The 15,951-nt window shown below is 41.8% G+C and overlaps 1 protein-coding gene across 1 annotated transcript; it reads right to left on the reverse strand.

Moving 5' to 3' along the window:
* Window positions 1-2,549: 2,549 nt before the first annotated feature.
* Window positions 2,550-4,919, reverse strand: LOC147441298 (uncharacterized). The gene is made up of 3 exons (XM_086483691.1): window positions 4,224-4,919; window positions 3,880-4,081; window positions 2,550-3,614 (listed from the first exon to the last, which is right to left on the reverse strand). The coding sequence occupies exons 1-3, from the start codon at window positions 4,806-4,808 to the stop codon at window positions 2,956-2,958; spliced, it is 1,446 nt and encodes a 481-aa protein (XP_086339817.1). The 5' UTR covers window positions 4,809-4,919; the 3' UTR covers window positions 2,550-2,955.
* Window positions 4,920-15,951: the final 11,032 nt, after the last annotated feature.

Here is a 15,951-nt window from a genome sequence, read left to right on the forward strand (position 1 = left end):
GCTAGCCAAAGAAGGTTGGAAGAATGCAAAGCGAGCAGCACGTGAGAATCCTGAAAGTGGAAGCAACAAAAAGAGGCAGCCAAAGCACGAGTAGAAGCAGGGAGCTCGCACCACTTGGGGAGCGGCGGATGGACATCACTTGAAACCGACTTTGTAAGTGTTTTTGCATTGCCCTTTAGGTTTGGTAGTTATGGGCATTTGTGCTTTTAATTCTAACATAACGTATTATTTGTATGTTTTGAACAGTGATCGATAACAGGACGTGACCCTACGCCATACGAGCGCGAGTATGCGGGCAGAAAGGACTTAAACACCCTTATGGACATTCTCAATTCTCGCTCCGGCTTGGTTAGTATTTAACTTTACTCTCTTACATTTGTTGTATTTTAATAATAAGCTAAAAAAATAGATTGTTTTGTAATTATATGTTTATACTTACGAAAAGTCTTATTGTTTTTTTTTCTTGCAGAATCCGATAGATAAACCGCTTGGACGCAATGAGACGTCAAATTAGTCGACATCAATCTAATCGTAGCCAGATAGCACTAGTTTTCTTTTCTCATAGCATATATAATAAGATGACGTGTGTACATCATTTTTGTAAGTATTGGTCATATTTTCTCAATAATGACAGTTGTGTTGTAACTATTACATTTTGGTCAAACCTTAACAATCAAGTGATTTTACCTATGATGTGTATAATTTTGTCAGTCCACTTTTGTCGAGATACTTCTGTCAGTTTTGTATCTTTATTCAAGAAACTTTATGTTCAATATGTTTGATGGAGTGGCAGGGCAATGCATGTCCTGCCACCCAATTTTCTTTTACTCTCTGGCGTTGCTATAGGCGTCTCTATTTTAGGTGCTGCAACGTCTCTATAAGCGTCGCTAAATTGAAAAGAGCAGTCGCTATATTCATCGCTATACGCGTCGTTATATAGAGATGGATATAGTGATGTATATAGCGACGCTTATAGCGACAAATATAGCGACATCCTCTTTGCGATGTTTTTAGCGACGTTGATAGTGACGCCAGGGGAAAAAATATCCCCGTGTATTTTTGTCGCTACAACCGTCGCAAGTGTACGGAACCTCTTGTAGTGGAGATCTTCTATTAGTTTTATAAAATTTTCATTAGATTAATTAAATTTTATTTTTTCTTATACATATGCATGTTTCTTTTGTACGCGTGCATGATAGTATATGTGAATATCTACAATCTTGAACGTATGTGTGCCTGCACACATACATATGTGTTGTTTATGTGCTGGAGAGAGGGAAAAAATTTACAGTGTTCGAAAAATATTAATTTAAAAACATATAAATTTTCCTTTATCACAAATCTTAACCAAGAGCTTTACAAAAATGACTGGTATTTTGTCAAGAATACTATATTTTGGGAATTTCTAGGTGGCATTTTTGCCTTTTTCCTCTTGAAAATGATTAAGTTTTGGGCTGTTTGACCCCGTGTAGGTGGAGGTGATCGGCAAAGCCAGGCGAAAGGCAATCAAAGAGGGAAGAAATCGGTCGCCTTCATCAAGCATAGGTGTGCACGTAGTGCAATGGTTGAGACACCCCCTGGGCCCATAGGTCAAGAGTTCGACTCCGTGTGTGCCCGCTTGATGTGACTGGAAATTGGAAAGGAGGCGTTTGCCACGAAGGCATCACCTTGATATCTAACCAAATCCCTTCTTTCCCCCTCCTCTCAAGTGGTTACCTTCTATTTGCAACCAACTCAAGGCTAAGCTGAGACACTTCTTCGGACCAATGGTTCAGGGAAACAAAGAAGAAGGACGAGGATGAGAGTTAATTCCAATACACAACATATTTGTAGCGTGACGGGAAAAAAAAAAAAAAGCCGCAAGTGGACTGTGGACATCGATATTAGCCTGGTTTTGAAAAGGTCGCATGCGTGTGTGTGCGCACTTCAAAAGGATATTGACGCCAATATTGAAGAGTGTACTTAGTATAATCGTTGTCCTTATGAGAGCGAGGCTCATGGCATATACAACACAAATGCTTGTATGCGTCCGTACTAGCATTGCTACTGTGACGGAATTTAGTAGTTGTGTAAGCAACATCATGAGGGACGGACAGCAATTTTTGTATTCGGATCGCACGAGAACTTTATTTGTAATCAACACATTTTTCTTGATGTGGGCCTTTAAGATCTGATCGCAGGCACCAAAATGGTCAAGGGTTAACTATTAAAAAGTTCCTCAATCAGATGGAACACCTAGGGCCTAGGCAATATATATAGGGAAACAAAGTTACAAAGTAACGAAATAAATATCCACAGTATGAAACATTATAATCGTAGCATCCTTTTTTTCCTATCTCGTACCGCGAGGCGATACAACCGTACATATCTCGTACGAGGCGATACAAACGTCTATGAGCGCTACCAAAGTCGCTTGGTTGTACTTGAACCCATGACCGGGGTCATGGCGGTCGAGTGCTCAACCAACCAAGCTCCAAGCTCACCGCATCTTATAATGTATTTTAATTCTAATGGCATTGCAAAGGCCACAATCACAAGAAGATTTAGAAATTTTCTCATGTAGGAAAACGGAGTCTTTCTCAGTGTTTTTCATACAATGAAAAACATCATGAGCTTCTGCTCGAGAGGCACCGCATACCTAGCTAGGTACAATTGGGGGCAGGGGACCCCCGGCCCGGTGGGCATACCTAGCTAGGTACAATTGGGGGAAGGTATGCGGCGCCTCCCTCAAAGAAGCTCATGATGTTGAGGTAAGACGTCACAACGTGGGAAATATTGTGAGAATTTGTCCAAAACTTCTTGTGAATTACAGACATCTCCTTTGATTACTCACAATCATACTATACATTTTTTATACGTTCGTATGTTACATTATATGAAACGATTGGGGGTAGCCAGCTCGAGCTACAGATATATTAGGGATATATTAACGTGGGCTATTATAATATCATAGAGCTAGAAAACGACGCTGACAACTGGATTAACAGCGCCTCTCTCACCTGCATTTTGCAAAGCAATGGAGAGAGCAGAGGCTACATGACTAGCTCTCTCCGCACAATATTCAAGAGGAGGTAGCCGCCAGCTTGTGCATATGGCAGTGCATATATCCCTGCATTTTGCTGCGTTTTGAAGAGGCCTTGCTTTGTTCTGCATGAATGCATCTGATGCTTCTAGTGTATACTCATAAGTGCGCCTGTACTCTTTCATGTCTTCTTCTACTCTCTTCCTTGTTGCAATGTTATGGCTGCTTGCAGGCTCCATGTTTGTTGTCCTTCTATAAATGGGGGACAGCCACTTTGCCTGCATGTACTTGTGCTTGCGCCATGGTGGTACCATTAGACCTTGTGCCCGGAACGAGCGCTTCGCTGCATGGCTCATCATCCGCACCACTTGCTTCACGTGCTCCGCCCTTCCCACAAACACCTTGGGCACCGCCTCCAGCATTCGCGAGTACTCACGCGATGGCCGCGCAATCTCGAACTGCGTTCGGAAATCGATGTCCACAATCAAGCGTGGTTGCAGAGGAAGTAATTCAAGACGTCGCGTGGACACAGGCGCCGCCATATCTTCCTGCTTGCTGCCTTCGAGGAGCACATCTATGTACTCATAATCTCCTATAGCCACATGAATAAGCAATGGCATCATCAATATTAATCTCCTTTCCTATAGAAAATCTATGGCTACTTTATCGCTGTAGAAAATTTACTAAGCTGGCTCTAAAGCTAAGAGATTTAACGTTAAAACAAGCAATTTAACTACCTTTTCTATATTTAGAGACCCACATCAAGATATGCACTTATCCACATTTGAGTTTACTTTTCATAATTAATTAAGTGCGGCTAAATTATTAAGTTGATTTATCCATCTATAATTAACTACCTGCAGGTAATCCACTTCCGTGCATCCACCTTGACTTGCAGGCAGCAGCATTGTATCCCGCATCGCGTAGAGACCTCATCACACAACGGCGAAGCCCATCGCGCACTCGAGGATCGCACACCGCAGATAATTCCTCGATCGCCTTCTCTACTTCCATCCTCAGCATCCCCTGACCGGCTTTATTACTGCAGTTGTTATAACCCTAATACCACACAAGCCTCGCTTAATAATTATCTTCTTGACGCTGCAGTTAGACGACTACCCTAATCAGACAAGCCTCGCTTATTTATCCCCTTAATTATGCAATATGCAGGTTCAATATTCCGCATAGTCAAGATTGATACCTGAAGAATTTCAACCTGCGCCAAGACATTAGACTCATCATCCTCTTTTTCATCCATGATCACGCAGAACTCGTCCCCGGAGACGCCATCGACGCAGTTGCATCGTGCTCGCCCGCAAGTAGAATTACCTGCCGGATTCAAGCTTGGAGCTACCTGCACTTCATCCTCTTTCTCCTCCTCCTCTAAGAACTGATGCACCATTTCCGCCAAGCACACAGAGCTCGGATCATCGTGATCATGGGCGTGGTGCAAGCTTCCGCTGCTGCTGTAGATCAAAGGGGAGGTCAAATCACCGAGGCGAGCTGCCGCTCGGCCAGCTTCGGTTTTCACATTTTTAGAGTTCGTGGAGGCTCTCGCTGCGGGCATGATGATGCTGCGTGAGGGGGTATAGACAGAAGGAACCTGGCCATGGCCGGCAGCCGCAGCTGCTGCCACTGCCGGGGGGGTAGAAGTTGGAGCAACTGCTGCTGCTGATACAGCTTGGCGAAGGCGAGAGGAGGAGCAGGAGGTTGCATGAGGGGCTGCAGGAAAGCGGGCGCGGGAAGAAGAGGAGCGAAGCGGGGGGTAGAGGAGGCCCGGCGCCATGGCGAGAGAGAGAGAGAGACACAGCTACTTGTTCATGTTTTGTATGCGCTTGCGTGTGTATGCGCGTGTGTGAGAGGAGGGGGGAGGAGGAGGGCCGAGGCCGGGGGTGATCTGAGCAGACGAGTACTCTTTTTTTATGTACAAAAGCGCATCCACTCTTTCCCCGAATTAGAGCAGGGGAGGCTTTGGGCCAAAACCGCCGCTAAATGGCGCAGATAAATGAGCCACGTCACCGGTCCGTTAAATTTGACAATCACCACCATGGCATATTCCAGCGAGTCAGCCAGCGTGGCACGCGCTGCCACGTTTCAAGTAGCAACTCGCCACGAGGCAGCCAGAGTACCACGTCATATCTCCCCACTACGTCGAGTATATGCGGCTTCGGGATCTGGATCGGAATATTCCGAAGGTTTTATCCTCTACGGGGAATAACCCGTTCGCCGGATTAATAAAATGTTTCATCCCTCATGCTTTGCGCCTAATTTGCTCGCCCAATACTGTCCCTATACGTTGAACCTGTCCTCCTATGGACTATGTTCAATGTACTCTACGCTCGGCCACTGTTTCAACTTTCTTCTATTTTATGCCTTTGAAGCAGTGTCGCCATATGAGCACACTTTACCAGTTTATGACAGCATGGCGCTTTTTAGTTAACCAGTCCCAAAGTATGACAACATGCATATTCCTGGCTCCTGAGTCTTTTCTAAAAACTTTCATGTTCTCGAGTGTATTTTGAAGGTTTTCACACTTACTTTAAGTAGTTTTTTTAAAAAGCTTTTCCCCGTTGAATTGAAGTTTAGTTGGAATATGCCTGTTTTCTTTCATGCTTTTTATATTGTTTTTCATGCTTGGACACTTTACAAGATATGATATGAAGATGTCCCAGCCCGTACAAAGCAATGGACAAAACCACTAGTTACTTTTTTCACGTCCAAATGGTAATCTCTTCCTCCTCTTGCAACACATTTGTAGCTATGTATGCGGGCCTTGACTCTTCTCCAAGATTTGCATATGTTCACTTGCTATGCTCACAAAGTAATTTCACAAAGGTACTCTCTTTAATTTTCGCTACTCTCAAGTTAATAGGCCAACTCCATTACATTAGTATCAGAGCATTTGGTTTCTCTTTTCTTGCTTAAGAAGAGAGGTGCTTAAGTATCCTATAAATGGTTGATTTTGTTAATTATATTAGGGTAAGTGGAACTGGCATCTGTTATCGGTTTTGTTGAGCCCACTATGTGGGATATGGTGCACACCTTGGGAGCTTTGGAATTAATAATGGATTCTATTTAGACTTGCCTACGGCTTTACCATTATTGAGCCATAACAAGTCTGAAAGGAGCTAGCCCTCGGCAACTCTGCTATGTTAGACCTACTCCTCTACTCTCTATAATTAACCACTTTGAGTCGTGGGTGTAGATACTTAAGAGACAATTTTCAAAAGCTAAGAGGAGTGGAAACTAAGGCTTTGAATTGCCAAAGCATACACTAAGTACATACACAAATTTTGTTAACATGGCTGACTATAACCAAGAGAGTAGAATGAACATTGATAGCTTTGATTTTGCACATGAAGGTTCTAATGAAGATGCTCCCATGTTTGTGAATTATCTCGTAACTAGGTTGCAGCAAGCTTTGGGCAACCCTTCTTTGCAAGCCGAAGTTACTCAACAACTTCGCGCTTATGGGATTTCCCTTCCTCTCCCAAAGGAGAGAGAGCTTAAGAGGCCTATTGAAGAGACCCTCAAAAGTAGACTCTCTCCCATACGAGAGGAGGAATCTAAAGAGCAAGAAAGCAATGAAACTTTAAGTTCCTCTAAAAATGTGGCTCCACAAAGACGGCGGTCTAAATGATTGCCAAGTCCTCCCAAGAGGAAAAAGATCAACACATAGTCCTTCTCCTTGGGAAGAGAGGAAAAAAAGGAAGAAAAGGGCAAGAAATAGGTCACCCTCTTCTCCTTCTTCTTGACCTTCCTCCTCTTTCGACAAAAGCTATGGCTATTCTCCTAGAGAATAAAAGAGGGTAGGACATCGTAAATCATACCATGCATGGCGAAGGTCACAAAAGATAAAGAAGTTCAAGGAGGGAGGAAAGAGTATCTCTTTTCTCACCTATGATGGCACCTTTGGTGCTACCGACAAAGTGTGGCCTTCATCCAGCAATTTTATGCAGCCTTTGGGGACGAGAGCTTCACGGAGTCCTCCAACCTACACCATGTAGCTATGCACTTCCAAAAATCACCTCGTCAATGGTGGGCTAGCCTTCGTGGCAATGGCAAAGCCCCAAAGACATGGAAACTCTATGATTCTCCATCATGAAGCAATTCCTTGCAAAGCGATGCAAAGGAAAAAGTGCTCACCAAATGGCGCAGCTTGAAGCTTTTCTCTCATGAGTCTATCCAAAAGTATGTAGACAAGTTTTGGGATTTACATCTCAGAGCTACTGTCCTTCAAAAGATAGACTTTGCCGAGAAAAAGCAACAATTTTGTGCGGGATTACCTGAAGAGATGGCCGAGTATATCAACTCTCAATGGCCTAGTTCTATCACCGAAGTAATCCATCACACCATGGTTGCTTCATGCATCAATTTCCAACAAGGGGCTAGACGGAATGTCAAGCCCATGGAAAACAAAGATAAAAATGATGCAAAGGGGAAAAACAATGCTCACAATTCTTCCCAAGGCACTTCCAACAACAACAACAACAATCGGTCCAAGGAGAAGGGAGTTTACAAAGGCAAAAACAAACTTACTCCTGAAGAGCTTGAAGCTTTTCGCAAGGACCATAATTTTTTCAAGTGTGGGGAGCAAGGGCATGGCTATCGTTCTTGACCCAAGAAGAATACTCGCAATGAGACTCCTAGGGCTTCCACCATTGAAGCTCCAAAAGAGGATGCTCATTGCAAAGGATCATCACTTTCCTATGCTTGGGGAAAGTTAAGAGAGCATGATGTCTTCATCTTGTTTGACCCTGGCTCTACTCACAAATTCATATCAATGGAGTTGGCCACCAAGTTGGGCATTCAAGATTTCAAGATGGGAGATGCTGTAACGGCCAACACTGCTTTCAATGGACAGTGAGCCTCCGTTACTCCCTTGAGGGAAGTTGAGGCTCCATGTCCAAAGCTATGTCCACAAAGAAGACTTTTTCATCTCTCCTCTCCAACATGAGGAGAGACTTTTTCATCTCTCCTCTCCAACATGAGGATGCTATCCTAGGGGCGCCATGGTTTGATCGCATGGCTGAAAATACGAAGTTCCCTGAACGGAGAATCTACTTCACCTACAGAGTAAGGAACATGTATATAGATGCTAGTGAGAGTGGTCGCACTATACCACTTGTAAATCCTCTTGCTTTTGATAAATCAATGAAGAGCTTAGTTTCTGCATACATGATTTTTGTCAAAGAATTTTTAGAAGATCCTAATGTTCATCAGATGTAAATGGTAGGAATCAAGAAGAGTTAGACTTGTCTAATTTTCTAAAAGGATTCCAAGGTGTGTTCATCGATGATATCCCTATGGACTTATCTCCAAAATGAGGGGATGATGACCATTGAATTGAGCTCCTTCCAGGAAGCTCACCGCCTAACAAGCCTCCTGATCGATTCTCTCAAGCTCAACAAGAGGAGATCATGAGGCAAGTACAAGAATTGGTAGACAAAGGGATGGTGAGGCCTAGTTCCTCTCCCTTTTGGTTTCTAGTCCTTTTAGTGCAAAAGAAAGATGGTACATACCGTATGTGTGTGGACTATCGAGCACTAAACCATATCACCATCAAAAACAAATTTCCCGTGCCTTGGGTAGAAGGTCTGTTTGATAAGCTACAAGGCTCTACCTACTTTAGAAGGACCTCATGCTTCCGGGTCTCTCAAAGCCATTTGAGGTCCAATCTGATGCTTGTGGTGATTGCCTTGGAGCAGTTCTGCTTCAAGAAGGGCATGCCATAGCATATGAGAGCCGAGGGCTCAATACCGATGAACGAGTCTTGGGAATTTATGAGAAAGAGCTTTTAGTTGTTCTACATGCCCTAGACACATGGAAGCACTACCTATTGGGGACTCCATTTATCCTACGAACCGACCACCAAAGTCTCAAGTATTTCATGACACAAACCAAGCTTTCCGACAAACAAATGAGGTGGGAAATTTTTCTTTCGCAATTTAATTTCCATATTGCTCACATTGGTGGTAAGCACAATCAAGTGTTCGATGCACTTTCACGACAACCAAAAGTTAATGCGGTGTCTATAGAAGCTACTCACAATTATCTATCTTCTATGATAGATGAGTATGCTATTGACCCTGACTTTAGAGACATGAGGTCAACCCTTGCTTTGGGGAAGAAAGAGAAACCATTTACCTTGTAGGATGGTGATCTTCTCCATGGAAATAGGCTATGTGTTACCCATTCCCTTCATGAGAACGTTATGTATGAATCCCGTGCTCCTCCCTATGCGGGGCATAGAGGTATTCAACCTACTCTTCGAGGAGTAGAGACGTATTTCTATTGGCCTATCATGAAAGTGGAAATACAAGAGTCTGTTTCAAAATGTGTAGTATGCCAAAAGACCAAGTATAATAGAGGGAAGCAACCTGAATTACTCCAGCCATTGCCTATACCAAATTCACTATGGGAGAGTATATCCATGGATTGCATCTTTGGATTACCCAAGTCTATCCATGGGAATACGGGAATATGGACAATAGTCGACAGGTTTAGCAAACAAGCACACTTTATTCCTGTCAAAAAGACTATTAAGACACACTAAATGGCAACTCTCTTCATATCACAAATTTTCAAACACCATGGATTACCAACATCCATCATGTCAAATAGAGATCCTAGAATGACACTTAATTTCTGGAAAGGTCTCTTTGAAAATCTAGGAACAAGATTGAATTTCTCCTTGGCCTATCACCCACAAACGGATGGCCAAAGTGAGATAGACAATCTTATGATACTCGATCTACTAACGACTTATGTTACCGAAGTAGATCAACGCTCACAATGGGAAAAGTACTTACCTCTTGTAGAGTATGCCTACAATAATATTGTACATATTTCTACGGGAAAAGCAACTTTTGAGATAATTGAAGGAAGACCTAAAAGGCCCTTGCTACTCAAAGTACATGGGAAGGTCTTCGTTGCCGATGAGTATAGCCGTGACCTACAAGAATCTTTCCAAAAGATTAAGGAGGCTATATCCATCTTTCAACAAAGGCAAAAAGTTGTTGTTGACAAGAACAGAAGGGCCTTAACGTTCAAAGAAAATGATTGGGTCTTACTTAAGTTCCCTAAGGCTCGATTAAGGCAAACAACGGGAAAAAATCGTATGTGTAATCAAAAGTATTATACTAAGCTAGCAAAAAGATACTATGTTCCTTTCCAAATCTTGAAGCACATCAATGAGATGGCTTACCAACTCAAGTTTCCCAACCATTGGCTCATACACAATGCTTTTCATGTAAGCCTACTCAAGCCCTACAAAGGAGATCCACCAAGTGAACCAATTTTTGAAGACCCTCCCAAAGTTGGAAGACCAAGAAGAGGTGCTACAACCCGAAGCTATCCTTCGGCATGAAGACAAGGTACTATGACATGGTAAGATTATCCAACGGTATCTTATTAAGTTCAAAAATTATCCTTTTGAAGATGCTAGATGGATGCAAGGAATACAACTTAAGGATAGTATGAACCTTGTCAATGCTTATAATGCTACATTAGAGTAAACAAATGTACAAATTTCTTTTAAATGACCCATGTTTTTGTCTTCTCAGACTAGTTCTCTTTTTCATTGTGCAGAAATTTAAATATTATGCATGCTTAGAATCATGTTTGTGATGACAAACACCAAGTAGAATTTGTCACCCTACTTTGGGAGAATGAAATTGACCAAAGAGCAGACATGCTTGCGGCAGCTATGTCTCCCAAGCACCAAATGGATTAATCATCCATCTTAGAAAGATGTCGTAGGGTAAAAAGGGATCCTCTACCCGCTAAGTAAGATTCACTAATGACTAAGGCTTTATCTCGTCTACCGCATAGTCAAGGACGACTATGATTTCAAGAGAGAGGTAATGTCATAAAATCTTATATCTAACCAACCCAAATGATTTTCTCATATTAAACTGATCATTTAATGTGAGAGAATAAATGGGAACAAGGGTTAAGATATAGACATGTGCTTACAGAACTATCTCAACATGAGGCCAATGGTAAAGGGGCCAAGAGATGGTCTATCAAAGAGCAAGGCTAACCAATGGATCATAAAGACCTTAGGGTTAGCTTCATTGAAGACCTCCAATAATTGCTGTAAAAGTCCTTTGACCTTAGGTAAGCTAGGGCTGTGCTTGAGGTGGGAGCCCCCCACCCAAGCTTAAGGTTCTTGAGGTGCTTGTCGTGCTTGACAACTAAGGTGCTTGAGGTGCTTGTATTGCTTGATGACTAAGGTGCTTGAGGTGCTTGTCATGCTTGATGAATAAGGTGCTTGAGGTGCTTGTCGTGCTTGCTCACTAAGGTGCTTGTTGTGCTTTCCGACTAATGTGCTTGAGGTGCTTGTAGGAACACCACCCAAGCTTGAGGTGCTTTGTCATGCTTGCTAACTAAGGTGCTTGAGATGGGGTGTGCCAAAAAGTTAATATCCAAGGAGGGGGCGAGCCCTACAAGAGGGGGGATGAGAGAGAACACACACACACTCACACAAGGCATGCCTACTACAAAGAAAGAAAAAGGGACACTTGTCAAGCTCCTCCTCATGTTTCCATCATGGTGTGTCTGAAGCCTATTGGTTGGCCACCCAAGGGATCCAATGATAATTTAGAAGATTCAATAAATTGTTTTTGCATTTATGAAGTCCTCTCTCTCAAAGGGGAAAGGGGGACACTTGTCCCAAGACTAGTATGCCTGCTTGGTAAGACTCCTGCTTGTGATTGGCTAGACCTAAGGGGTCCAATGAGCTTCAAGCATGAGTTACAAGGGGGGGTCGACCAAAGAAAGTAGGGGGCATGCTTGAGGGGTATACTCTCCCACACACACACACACACACTCATTGTGTGAAGTGCAAAGTGCAAGAGCTCCCTCTCCTTCTCCAAGCAAGTAGAGCGGTTGAGAGACTACACAACACTCTTGGCTATGGAATGTAAATCCAACCAAGAGCCATGCTTCAATGCTTATGCTTGTCATCTTCTCTATCTTCATTACTATGCTATTATGTATGCTAGCAAGAAGAGTGATGATAAGTGAGGAACTAATTCTTTCTCCTATGAAATGTTTCTTCTTCTTCTTCCCTACCCTCATTCCCTGCTAGCTCTCTCCACCTTCGTAGGTGTTTGAGGTCTTGGGACTGAGGCTTGGGATAGTTAAAGCTTTCCACAAATTTTATGTTATGCTCGTGATGCATGAATATTTTCATTTTCATTGCATCACCTCAGAAGAGTGGTTCTTCAAATTTACTCAAGTAACTACTCCCACTTGTTTCAGGTAAAGATAATCATTTCTCCAATCCTGGATCAATTGTATTTTTCTCATGAATGGTCTTCCCAGGATGATTTCATAGTTGAGTTTCTTTCCAAAATGTACAATGGCAAAAGTGTGTTGGTAGTCAATTCCACAGGAGTTGACTATCACATTTTCTAATAACCCCATCGATTTCTCAATGTGTCCATCTGCCAGGCTATAAGTTTCCAAAGTGTATGAAAATATAAAACAATACATCCTCATTGTATCTCCAGATCATCATGAGTTAGCTAAGCTGCTAACAAATGGAACCAAAAACACCAAACATCCCTAGACAAGGAGTGTTAATCCACAAAAGGGACGGGGAAATCGAACATAAAAAAGATGAAATGAATGATCAAATGAAACCCAAAATAGAAACACCGTTGGAAAATAGAACAGTAGCCAATACCAGTGATGATGCAAGGTCACAATTTATGGCACCTATCCCAGAAGTAGAGGAGCCATGGTCACAAGCCTTATGGAAAGCGATCAGGAGTGCAAAGGATGATAGTGCATGTAAGATCCCCAAATTTTGGGTCTCTTTAAAAATTGGAAAAAATAGATTCTAATGTGTGTTTCGTAAAATCTTGGTTTAGACTGCTTATTTGGCAGTGTTGTGAAATTATAAAGTAAAAAGCAAGGTTGTTTCTGTGTTCCAATATGTCAGATAGACATTTGGTTTAGTTTTTTTTTAATCCACTTTTTAGCTTTTTCATACTTTTTATGCTTTTCGATGCTTTTCTACAAAAAGCAAGGCCGGATCCTTAATCTATGTGTCCAGAGAAAGCTATGGTTCAATTTTGTAAAAATCTGTTTTTCGAGCGCTTTTTATGCTATTTTTAGCTTTTCATGATTTTTAGTGTTTTTTAGTGAAAAGCGAGTCCGCTTTCTCGTTCCAGTGGACAAGGGAAACCTGTGGTTCAATTTTTAAAAAATTTACTTTAATTTTTCTTTTTATGTTACTTTTAGCTTTTCATGCTTTTTGGCGTTTTTGAAAAGCAACGTGCTTTTTAATATTTTTAGTCTCCATTGGATTTAAAAACGACCACCCAGCGAAAAAAACGTAATTAAACGACATTTTTGCGAAAATCATTTTTATAAAAAACGGTACCGTAGTTACATCGGGACAGTACAGGAAAGTCAAAATTATGTCAAGGCATCACAGTGCGGCATAGTCTAGTCTCGGTTTCATTAGTTGCAGGGATACTAGCGAGTAAGTCAATTTTTACTGTGAAATTTGAATGGTAAGTGGGAGAGTTGACCACCAAAAGCTGTGCCATATTTTTAGCAAAGTGCCCAAAAGCATGGAGCTATTCCTAGCTGACAAGGGGGCGCTAGTAGCTGGCTTGGGGCTCACTCCAGCCTTGTCTTGTGCCTATAAATTCACCTACAGTGCTCCGTTTTCAGGGCCGTCATTTGCGTCTACTACTCCACGGCAATACGTACCTATTATACAGAGTGGTGCAAGCTCTTCATCATCATCTCCATAAGCTCTTCTCTCTCATTCACCGGAAGAAGAAGAACAAGAATATTTTCTCTCTACTTGCTTACTATCTCCTCTCTCTTTTCACAGTGTACGCGCTCTCCGACGACTTTCGTGGGTGAAACCCTCTACATAGCTCTCATCACCACTCTCTTGCAGTAAAGCAAGAAGCCTTTTGACAGCAAAGCAAGAAGTCTTTCGACGGCCCCTAATCAATCCTAAAACACCATGAGAAGTTCTAAACTCCATAGCCATCATCTCTCTCATCTCTTTCTCTCTCTCTCTCTCTCTCTCTCTCTCTCTCTCTCTCTCTCGTTTTTATGAGTAGCTACCCTCTCGATGGTTTCTTTTTTGTATACAAGTGCATGTATGGACTTACCGAGTGCGTATGAACTTTCTCCATGCTTATTTCATCATGTTTAACATGTTGATTTATGCACACGATGTGTTTATGGTCACGTGTGTATATAAAAAGTGCTTTTCATTTCACGTCACGTACACGGTAGGAACGCTGTTTTGGTCATAACTCACAACCCGTTATGAATAAGCCGAACCCTTTAAATTAGAGATAAACCACATCATTTAGGAAATTTTCTCTCTTGGGTGTCATGTGAAAATCAGGCAGAGCGAAGAGTAATGGTCAAAAAACAGCTTATTGCCCACTGTACCTAGTCAATTTTTGGATCCCAGGCTCCGTGGAGAACCACTATATAGATTCACCGGATGAGAAAACCCACTTAGCCAACTAAAAATCTTGATAAAACTTGATGATAAATTTAATTTTGTCTCCGATATCACTTTGTGAATGCGAGTTATTAACTATTCCATAACCCGGTTTACCTACGCGTGTAGGTAAACCATAACCCGGTTTACCTACACGTGTAGGGGTGCTACGAAGGGGGAGTACCATATAACATCGTGAGTTGACCGAGTTTCTTATATAGAATTTATGGTTTTTTTTGGTGAGTTGATTTCAAGTTTTAGGTGTCCATAAATTTGTGTAAGGGTATATGGTTAGTCAACCCGAACCGTACAGACAGATATGAATAAAGTGGCTTTCTTTTTGTGTCACCGTTTGTTGCATGAGTATCATATGGGCAAAGTGATGTCATAAGATGTTAGCCTATATTATGGAGTTGAGATTCATGCATTAAACTAAGGTCAAACACTTCCATTTTCATGTTATGCATGCACTCAAAAATAGCAAAAAGTTATTTTTTTCATATATGTGAAGTTATGGTTTATGATCCACCTAAGTGTCAGAGTTGTTTTGCATCATGGTTATGTTGATGGAATGATATCATATGATTTATGGAGCTTCACAGGGATAGATGTGGATTGCTCATGTGCATGTGTATGATTGCTTTCCTCCTTTCTAGGTCAAAACTAGCTCTATGTGCTAGAGAGAAATCCCAAACCCCGAGCGTTTTTTTACGAGCGATCCCAAAAACTGAGCAAAAAAGAAAAAATAATACATATGAAGTCATAATCAAACTTAGGAATAATGAGGGTGAAGTAAGATGAGGTAACAAGAGTTACAAGGTTGAAATTCTCATCTTAGAAGATCTCTTACGATTTAGAAGGATAAATGCATTAGCCTTCTAGGCACGATGACAATATGCTCTTTTCACCACGATCATAGCCATATACATGTGAGAGCTTAAACCATGTGTAAGCATTAGTACTTGCACATCCTCTGTATGTTTTTCATTGGTTTGAAATTGGGATAACCCATTAAGCACTAAAAACCAAACAACACATTTTATGCTACCTTTACAAGTGTCACCACACATTGTTTGCCCTTGTCGGAGAGGAAACCTTTTGGAAGCTTCTCTTAAAGACTACACTATAATTGGTAGTGTGTTTTGCATTGTTCAAAATGCTCCCTTCTTGCTCCTCTCTCTCTCTGGTCTTGAAATGGAAACAGCACGGTTGATGCAGCTTGAGAATGAAGTTCAAGAATGTAAGTGCTCTCTTGTTGACATGAATGTATTGAAAGGGCGCTTGAGCAAAGTTGAGAGTGATCATGTATTGAAAGAGAAAACGATAGATACAATACGACATGATGTATGTGAGATTAAAAATGCATCCAAATCATGCGCTAATATATGTAAGGATAATGTGGTTTCTACATCTCCTATCATGCAAGCCATTGTCCAAG

This window comes from Adiantum capillus-veneris, chromosome 15 (genome assembly GCF_014529385.1).
Source record: "Adiantum capillus-veneris isolate H3 chromosome 15, ASM1452938v2, whole genome shotgun sequence".
NCBI lineage: Eukaryota > Viridiplantae > Streptophyta > Polypodiopsida > Polypodiales > Pteridaceae > Adiantum > Adiantum capillus-veneris.